General features: G+C 41.1%; 1 protein-coding gene across 1 annotated transcript; it reads left to right on the top strand.

Annotated features, from left to right (window-relative positions):
* Window positions 1-3,632: 3,632 nt before the first annotated feature.
* Window positions 3,633-9,485, top strand: LSM6 (LSM6 homolog, U6 small nuclear RNA and mRNA degradation associated). Its single transcript, XM_005525598.3, has 4 exons — window positions 3,633-3,702; window positions 4,623-4,735; window positions 7,591-7,704; window positions 9,216-9,485. Exons 2-4 carry the CDS (start codon window positions 4,642-4,644, stop codon window positions 9,248-9,250), a joined length of 243 nt encoding a protein of 80 aa, XP_005525655.1. The 5' UTR covers window positions 3,633-3,702; window positions 4,623-4,641; the 3' UTR covers window positions 9,251-9,485.
* Window positions 9,486-9,840: the final 355 nt, after the last annotated feature.

Genomic DNA, 9,840 nt, shown 5'->3' on the forward strand with positions numbered 1-9,840 from the left:
TGCAAAGGGGAATATCAGACCTCTTAATGCTCATGAAAAAGCTGGTCCCTTGGGAAGCCAAGGAGTGCACTGGAACTTGGAGGGGGTTAAGTGAACTCTGAAAGCTTCTGAGGATCTTCCTTTCTTTTTTATGGAACTGAAAGTGTAGGAGACAGAGAGAAAACCTCAGGCTGAGCTCTTACATTATTCTCCCCCCCAGCTCCCTGGAAGAACTGCTGACAGTTCCTTGTCCACCAGGAAGTCTGCAGAGGAGGAAAAGGAGGAAGGTCCCAATACTTCCTTTCTTTCTTTTGCTTCTTCATGCACCCTTAATGTCCTATTTCTCACACTCAGCACATCAGAAGACAGTTCTAGGAAGCACAAATTACAGTGAAAGAACACAGCCTCAGAAGGAAGGTTTTGAGACCTCAGGTGTATTTTCAGTAACTTAAAGAGGCATACTAAGTAACAGAGCAGTAATTAGCAAAATTTCTGCTGGCTTCAGTGAGAGCAGAATTTTGCCTCCCACCTCTCAAACCCCAGAAATGCAGTATCATGTTTACTTCAGGGCCCTCAGGAAAGCCTGCAATAGCAGTGCTAATCTTGAATTGCAGAGCTTCTCCACCTCAATACTATTTCATGGAGGCTGATACCTCCTTCTTCCTCCCCATTCTCAGCAGCTCTGAACAAGAAACGTTCCCCTGGGTTTAGAACTTGATCTTGGCCTCTTACTTCATGCCATAATTCTAAAAAAAGTGGGTTTTTTCCTTTTTTTCTAACCTAAGAAGACACCAAAGTTAATTGTTAGAATCATGTGATATGCTGTGATTTGGGCCAGAATCGATTTGTCCTCTCTGAGACAAGTTTCAGGTGAGGACTGTTTAAAGATTGTGGCTTTTGTTCATCTACTGAGTGTAGCTGAGGATTGTTCAGGCTGAATTCAAAATGTGCCACAGACATTCTTTTGTCATCTGGGTTGTTGTTCATCTGCACTTAACTTATAAAAATGATGTGCAATTCACAGGAAAAGGAGAAACTGGACACTCCTTCTGACCCATTCTGTGTTCTCCAGCCATCTCACTCTGAAAATGCTTTTATTTCAAGTAGCTGGGAGAGAAAAATCTTTCTAACTTTGAAGTGGGTTTTATTGCAATGATAGGAGAGAGACAGAGAGAATGAAATTCCATTCCATTCTTAAAGTTAACTGTATAGTTTTAATTAGGTCCTCTGAACAAGTATTCTGTGATGCTTTATGTTTAAGAGTTATCAATAGTACATGATCCACAGACTTCCATCTTAAAGTTCAGTTGACAAAGGCCAACATAACTCTTTTCTTTGTAACTCTGTAACCATTTATGTTTGAGGTGAAGATGTTAATATGGAAATTTTGTGAGCTAGGAACGACTATGAACTCTATCATTGTAATTTATGACCTTTCATCTGAGGCCAAATGTAAAGGCAAGTGCAATTGTTCTGTATCTCAAGGCCAGCACATAGCAGATGCGTGAAATTTGGAGTGCTAGACATAAACTTTTATTACCAAATTATAAATAATTTCTATCACTTACAATGTTCACCTTTCAAGTTCATCTTGATTAAAACGCAAGGGCAGCATCTCACTGATTTTCATGAGTTATACAGCTGAGAAAGCATGGTACACTAGGAAAAGATAAAGCAATGCAGTATTTAAAACAACCTACTGAGAGCCAGGTATGCAACATTTTAGAACAAAATACTTTTTCGTCTAGAGGACAAACAAAAGATAATCATTAGCCAATGACATCTGAATTCTCCAAATTGGAGATCTGAAATCCTTAAGGAGTCCATTTAAGGCTAATTAACCTGTAGGAACAGCACATGAGATTGCTTTGAGATCTCTGGCAAACCAAGGAAAATTACCCAAGATTTGAATTCATGATTTGCTCTCAGACTGTCGAAGAAGGAAGCAAAGGATACAGAATTTGCCAATCTCAATGCCCATGATTCAAATCTGAAGTGCTTGTGAGTTTCACAGGCTGTGAAGCAGAAAAGTACAAGGATTTTGTTGACTGACAGCAGACAATCAAAGTATCCACACATATCTAAACTGTAATTAAGTATAAGCCTCAGCTAGCTAGAAAGCAGCCTATTGAGCAGAAGGTGAAACAGCTCACCAGTTTCTGATGGCTCGGAAAAAAAAAAATGCAAGCTCTGGAGGCAAACTCCTAAGAAAAAAAAAAAAAAAGAGGAAGGCTCACAAAACAACGTGTCCCTTTGGTTGGATTTGCAAAATTGCCATGCAAATTTACGAGCCCAGACATGAGAGTTTTATTTGCCCAATCTTTATACTGGAGATTGATAACAATGAAAACAGGAATAATCCCTTATCAAAGCATTACTCACTGAAGCCAGGCAGCCAAATAAAACTTTGCAAGTCTGTTCCCTGGAGTAACTATTTTATGTTCCTTTTCTGCTTCAAATACTAGATATAATCAAGCACAGTTGGATGCTCCTGATTAACATGACGGTTGCCTGGAAACACAAGCATAGTGTGGCCAAACTTTCCTGTCCATGTCTGTGCTTGAACTCTGGGACAGGCAGGTGAATAAGGTTGAGTTTGCAGCTCTTGCCTCTTAAAAGCCTTTTAGTCTAAGGATTGGAGAAAAAAATGTTACTGGACATGTGTTCAAAAAAAGAAGATAAACAACTCTAGAAAGAAGCGAGAATACAAAACTGTGTTCTGAAAAGCCATGGTACGTTTTCTTTGTATGATGAGAATTGAGAGGTTTGGCAAGATACTAAATCAGTAATGGACAGATAAAAAAACCCAACAAAACAAAACAGTCCAGAAGCTTTCACAGATGATTAACTCTTGTCACAGTACTAAATCCTAAAAGCAAAAAAAAAAAAGTATTTTCCAACCATCAGGAGATAGCTGTGGGAAAGGAGGTAAAACAAGTGAGATGATGGGGAGAAGTAGAGAGTAGAAGGTGAACTCAGTTCCTTCTTGTGCGATGTTATTCCTAGGTGACTTTAAAAAAAAACAAACAAACAAAAAACTCTTACGTTTCTACGTTCACTGATTCCTCTGTGAAATGACGTTCAGCACTTTCCTGGCTGGTCCTGGACCCGACGCCTGTGAGGTGCTCACCGTGCCTCTGATAAGGGCAAGATCATTTAGGAATTAAGAGGGTCTCATTAGAATAGAAGACGATAAGGTGCTGGGCCGTGTTGGACATTAGGAGGAATTCCTTCACAGAAAGGGTGATTCGATATTGAACGGGCTTTTCGGGGAGGTGATGGAGTCACCACCCCTGCAGGTGTTTAAGGGAAGTCTGGGCGCGGCCCTCAGTGACACGCTCTGGCTGACAGGGTGCTGTTGGCTAATAGGTTGGATTCGATGATCTCTGAGGCCTTTCCCAACTTAACTGATCCTGTGGGGCTTTTTTCCACAAGATATCTTTTTCCCGTAAGATTTCTCTCCGATGGGGTGTTATTTTGTGTGGAATTCTAAGCAAGACATAAAACCCCCCGCATCTCCATCTCCGTGAAGGTGCCGGCGCTCATCCCCCGCGAGGCCTCGGGGGTCGGGCAAGGCTCCCCAGAGTCCCCGGGCAGGCGGGGCCCGCTCCGCGCTCCGAGCCCTGCGCGGGCTGGCCCGCCCGGCCGCCGTAGCGGGGCGGGGCGCGGCGGGCGGGGAGCGCCGGGAAGGGGCGCGGGAAGCGCCGGGAGCGGCGGCGGGCGGTGAGTGCGGGGCTGGTTCGGGGCTGTGCGTGTGCTGCCCGTGTGGGTCGCCATGGAGCTGCGGGCTGCGGCCGGGACCTCCCTCAGGGTGCTGGGGCCGGGCTGGAACGCGATCGTTCCACACGGGGGGAGCTGCTCCAGACGCGTGTGTGGTCCGGGAAAGGGACACAGCCCTGGGGCGCCAGCAGCGCTGCTGGTGGTGGGTGTTGATAGGGAAACAGTGAGGATCCCTGGATTCACGGCTGGAATTGGCCATTGCGATTTGCCCCAGGAAGCAGCGGCCTGAAGTCGGCACCGTGCGGGGGATTTCTGCCTTTGTCTTAAAACGCAGAAGAAAGCGGCGTTAGAGCAGAAGTCAAGCGAATACTGAGAGGGGGTCCTGCACCAAACTGGGTGCGCCTGCTGCGTTTTTAAATCACACCATCTTTTCTCTGTAATCTAATTACAAGCCTTAACTTAGTCTGTTTTATTATCTGAAGGCATGCTTTTAAATTCATGCTTCTGTTTGTGAGCTGATAGTAAAACTATTCTTGCTGTTCCCGCACATACTTCCGTGTATAGAGCATGGATGGACTTCTCCCTCCACACCTGAAGACATGAAACATTTATGACTTAGCCTTCTAAAACTGTTTTAGTAAAAGATTTCAGGGATGATGACGCCTTCGGCAATGTTGAAACTTAAAAGTTGCATAGTATGGCAAACAAGGATTCTTAGTAATGCTTTCAGAAGTAATAAAAATGCCAAAAGGAAAGTTTAATGCAATAGCTATATGAGCTCTGTCTCCCCACCTCAACCCTTAAAGTTTTGCTTTCATTTCCTTCAGTATTTCTTCTACTGAATGTATTACAAATCAGGGGTCTGCGCAGTATTTAAAACTATGTGGAAGCATGTCTCTTATCCTAATGTTTTCACTTCTCAGCTTACCAGAGAAGATCAAGATGAGTCTACGGAAGCAAACCCCCAGTGACTTCCTAAAACAAATCATTGGAAGGCCAGTTGTTGTAAAATTAAATTCTGGAGTTGATTATCGAGGTAAGTTCTCCATCTGTCTCTCAGTGAGTAAAGTGATTCACTGAGGAGGCTGGGATGGATGCATTGATTTTGAAAAGAAAAATGGTGTGATCCACGATCATGGAGTATGAGAATAGAGATCTCAGAATGGTGACAGTGAAAATAGAAAATCAACTCTGGAGAAGGTGATAAAAAGAGGGGTAACAACAGTGAATTTAGAGATTAAAATTACTGATGTAAATCATTAGTGTCCTTTGTCACAGGTGATTAAACTGGATGATTCTGAATTTCAAGAACTCACAGAGATAGAGGAAAAAGTTTAGTGTAGCTTTTGCCAACTTCATTTTAACACAGCCCATCAGTTTTATTCCTGATTTCTTCAGTCTGTCAGTATACCTTCATGTATATAGGATTATAGATTTTTTTTTTAACCAGTAAATTAAACTTCTCTGTGCAGTGAAGTCCTGGTCCTGCTCCCATTAAGATAACAGTATCAACCTGACCATTTTTTTTTACTAGTATCCAAACTCAATCAAAACTAATCATGTATCTTTTGTTGTGCTCAGTTAAGAAATTTCATTCTGTAATGACTTAAACATTATTGTTCTGCAACAGATCCCTTCCACAGAGAGGTTTACTTCAAGTGGCTTAGCTTGGCACTTGTGAGGGTGGAGGGGAGACTTGTTTGTGCTGTGACAGTTTTAAATTGTTACTGTTCACTGACAGAGCAAGCAGTGCCTTCTTATCCCTTCCTGTTTCTCTTCAGTGTTGCTCAGCTGACAAAATTTGCAGTCTCTCGTTTCTTTGAGAACAATGTTGTCTGAGCACTTCAGGTGGGGTTGGGGGCTTAAAAGGTTCTCTGCCTCTCTGTAAATTCTTTAGGGCAGGAGAATATAGAGAGAGAACTCATTGAAGTCAATTAAAGCAAGTCATCATTAACCGGAGGGGTACAAGGAAGGCAGGGCCAAACCAGATTTGGGGTTTGCCCACTTTTTGAGACCACTGCTGCCTTTCCCTTGGTAAGATCCATTTGTAAGTGCTATAGATGAACTACTCAACCTTTCCTTCAGCAAAGCTAGTTTTATGTGCCTACAGTCAGACACCACATTAACTGAACAAGAGTTCCTTGAACACCCTGATTTGTCACTGGATTTTCCCCCCCTTTCTCTTCCTTACTTCCCTGCACTCTTGATCTTGTGACAGAAAATCCATGTAGTGTTTTTGTTTGAAACATATGCACTTAGTTTGTTTTCTGCAGAAATGTGACCACCATTTGTAAAAGCCAAACATTTACAAAACAGCATCTCGGGCTGTTGTTGCAGATCTGTCCAGATTCTCCCCCAGGCTGACTTTTTTGTTGTCTCCACCCTTGGAGGCCCCACACGTACCAACGTGGCCTCATGCAAGTGTTGATGTCTAACTGAAATGTCTTGAACCATTGCCGAGTGCTGCAAATGTCCAAGGCAGGAAGCCTTGGGAAATGGTCAGGGATACATTAATGTATGGTTTCTATGGGTACATAGAGATATGTGTATTGAAACATCTCTGCATACAGATAAAGCAGATAAATTGCTAGCCAGGATGGGCAGTGATAATATTTGATGCCATTAGTGGTGTAAGAGTAAACACAAAGAAAAGGAGGAAGAGAATGAAACAACCATGCATGCACTGTAGGAACAAGAGTTTGAAAATACTGCATTTATGGCCTACTGAGATGTAGCTCAGGTAAATCCACATGGTCCAGTTTTAACTTTGGACAAACATACTTTTATTTTCTGTCATTGTGTGGATCCCTCAGGCTTACTAGAGTGGAAAAGAATCCTGACTTTGGTTTGGTTTTTTTTAATGCATTTAGTGGCACTTTGTGAGCAGTTTTTCCTATGTCTGTGGCAACAAAGGAGAGAAAAACAGAAAGCAAAATTATAATCTTTAAGCCATGACAAGTTGGCAGAAGTTGAATTCCTGATTATTATCTGAAAGATCCTGCAGTAACACTTCTGAAAAATGAGAATGTATCCTGAGTTTTCTCCTTCTTCCTAAGTACAGCCAATATACTATATTTCAAGTTTCACTGCTAGGTAAATAGCTAGGTGTTTTTCAGAGGAAAAAAATATTTAGGTAGTGCTTTCTGTGCAAGGATGAAATCAGGAAAACTGACATGCAAGAGAAAGATAAAACAACTTATAAAAACCTGTAATACCTATGTGCTACTAAAATGCGTATTTTCCTGATCCAAAAAATCATCTGATGTTACAAATGACAGATTTTTTTTCATTACTTGCATTATCAAAACAGTGTAGTTTTATTTTTTGTGGGAAGATTTCAGTGACCTTTTTTGAAAATTATGTGGAATTTCGTTGACATCAAAATAGAGACTTGCAGCCAGTGTTCTTCTGGCTCTGTAAGCATGAAGACAAATCTGTGTACGCTGTCCTGTACTAAAAGGGTTGTTTTCCAGCTATATCCTTCACAAGTTTTGTTGATAACTCTGTTTACATAGCTTTGTCCTTACGTTATCCAGTTACACTTAATGTCACAGGTGTTTTTTTGGTGTGTGCTTAAAACACAAGTGAGAAGGGACAGCTTAAACTTTCAAAGTGGAAATTGTCCATCTTTTGAAATAATGTCTTAATAACTTCTTTTTTTTTTTTTTTACTCCCACAACTCTTACACCAACTGATAGCATTGCTACTAGAGTGCTTGGGATTCCTTTCTCTCAGCTGAATTATTTGAAGATGTATGTCCCTGCTTGGGTTTTTAGTTTGTTAGAAGGATACAGGGCGGGTTTTTTTCCTGTACTGTTCAAACACAGTGCATTTTTATTTATTTTAAAATAAGTTCAAGCTGATTCCCTTTTAAACTGCCATTGTTTTCAGGTGTCCTGGCTTGCCTGGATGGATATATGAATATAGCTCTGGAGCAGACTGAGGAATATGTAAATGGACAGTTAAAGAACAAGTACGGGGACGCATTTATCCGAGGAAATAATGGTAATTCCTACTCCTTCTGTTACTGCACATTAGAAGATTGTGTTTTGGTATTCTGAATTTGAGGGGTGGCTGAGGTGTAAGCAAGCTATCTGTAAGCCTAAAACTAACATTCTTTGTTGGAATTCTATACAATATTTGCTTTTTACAGTTTCCAGGGTCTGTACTTTCCTGTGTTCCTGTGGTCTTTTTTTCCTTTGAAGTTCATTTAGAGAAGCATGCTCTTTTCTAGCCTTCTTGGAGCTTATTTTCTACTGTTTGACAGGCTTACTCTTTTGCACTTACTGCTTGCTTAGATGGCCTCTGCACCATAAGAGTTTGTGTTTTTTAGGCAAGCTGCTTGCATAAATCTATGCTACAGTGCAGATATTACAGTGACGCAAATATTTTCTGGTGAAGCGGTTTTCCAGGACTGAATGAATGCTTATCCTTAGTCCTAGAGGCTATTTTCATCTTCTGAGTAAAGATTTTACCACCAGTCAAAAAAATCACCCATGCTTTAGTATCAGGCCTTTGAATATCCAAGTGCAGTAGGTGGATTTTAGCACACTTCAAGGACAATCCCAGGCTCCTGAAATGACTCTCTGGTATCAGGCTGTAATAGCAGGACATGCCAGGGAGAAGAGTATCTAAAAATAGAAAAGGTTCACAAGTCAGATGTGAAGAGATTTGTAGAGGAGGTAAATGAAGCAGAGTTTGACTAAGTTGCTTGGGAATAAAATGGAGCTCAGCAAGGAGGGATGGAATAAAAAGGCACAAGGACCGAATCCTGTGTTAGAAAAAGAATCTAAGAGAATGTGGCACCAGTTTAAAAGAGCATTTTGGGTGGAGAAATAATCCTTGAAATGAGGCCAACCCTTGCTTTTTGCAAGGCATTCGGACTGTTACACTAAGAACTGGAGTGACACTACAGCTGGAGAATTAATTAAGGAAATAATCTGTTATGAAAGTTAAAATAAGTGGGTGAGAGGCAGAAGGCTCAAGAACAGGCTGAACAGAGAAATGAAGACTTGTGGCAGGTTTAGGAGCACAGTATCATTTTATGTTGTGACTGGATCTGTTATGGGAATATCATCAGCCAAGCAGGAGGAAGATGTCTGTTCCTTCATAACTAATCACTAGCTTTGCTTTAAGTGCTTGGGATTTCCAGCTTTTATTGATAGATCACAGCATTAATGTCTGACACCTGTAATTCTGCTGCTGAGGAGCTCTCTCATACTCCCCTCAGTAATACTGCAGGGCACTGCCTTTGTTCCTGCTCTGTTCATCCTACATCTGCTGGAGCATAGGTGGGCTATGAATAAAATAAATACTGAACCAAAGTAATACATAATGTTTAGAGCTAATGGCATTTTTTGCAGCTTGGACTTAAAGGTTGCCTGGCTTTGTTCATGCTGAATGGGATCTATTACAGTGTCAATTTATATGCCGTGGAAACAAGATGTTTTAAATAAAAAGGCTTCTGCATGTTATTTACCAAGGCCCTCTTCTTTGTGCTACTTTCTGTTTTTCAGTGTTGTACATAAGCACCCAGAAGAGGAGGATGTGAAGGTGCCAGAAGGAGGCTGTTTTTTTGTACTTGTGAACCTCTTTGAAGTAATGAGCCCTTATTTGATTTGTAGTTCAAAATCCACAGGTGAAATACACAAGTGTTTAAGTATTTTTTTTAAATAAATGTAAACGTGAGTGTAAACTGCCTGAATGCTTTTGTTTCAAAGCATTGCTTTGTTCAATTGTACAGAAAAAAAATAAAAGAGGAGCATGTGATAGTGCTGCAAGACTAATTTGAATCAACAGCTGATTTAATTATGCTAACAGTTAACAAAAATACTGATTGGAAGGTAAGCGAGCATGGAGTAATTGCAAACCAGAGCCTTGTATTGATGGCAAAACAATAGTTTAACTGATGGTGGGAAGGGAAATGCTGATGGTTTGGTGACAATGACCTGTCCCTTTTGGATAACACAGGGTCAGCTTTAAATGCCAGTCTAGTAAGAGTCATCGGCTAAAAAGTTCAGCTGTCCAAAAAATCTTGAATTGTGGATTGAATCAAGGGATGTAATAGTGACACTTCAATAGTTAAGGGTGGGGGAAGAATTGAATCAAATGGAAGAAAAGCCTTAAGGGTGAAAAGAAAGC

Source organism: Pseudopodoces humilis, chromosome 6, assembly GCF_049639895.1.
Source record: "Pseudopodoces humilis isolate 2021_Gansu_Grassland_sample_001 chromosome 6, ASM4963989v1, whole genome shotgun sequence".
Lineage (NCBI taxonomy): Eukaryota > Metazoa > Chordata > Aves > Passeriformes > Paridae > Pseudopodoces > Pseudopodoces humilis.

What these genes read in the sequence shown, in the direction of transcription:
- LSM6 (XM_005525598.3), top strand. Translation starts at nt 4,642, where the DNA reads ATGAGTCTACGGAAGCAAACCCCCAGTGACTTCCTAAAACAAATCATT. An exon ending in TTCTGGAGTTGATTATCGAG is followed by an intron (nt 4,736 to 7,590) that starts GTAAGTTCTCCA and finishes CATTGTTTTCAG; the next exon opens with GTGTCCTGGCTTGCCTGGAT. An exon ending in ATTTATCCGAGGAAATAATG is followed by an intron (nt 7,705 to 9,215) that starts GTAATTCCTACT and finishes TCTGTTTTTCAG; the next exon opens with TGTTGTACATAAGCACCCAG.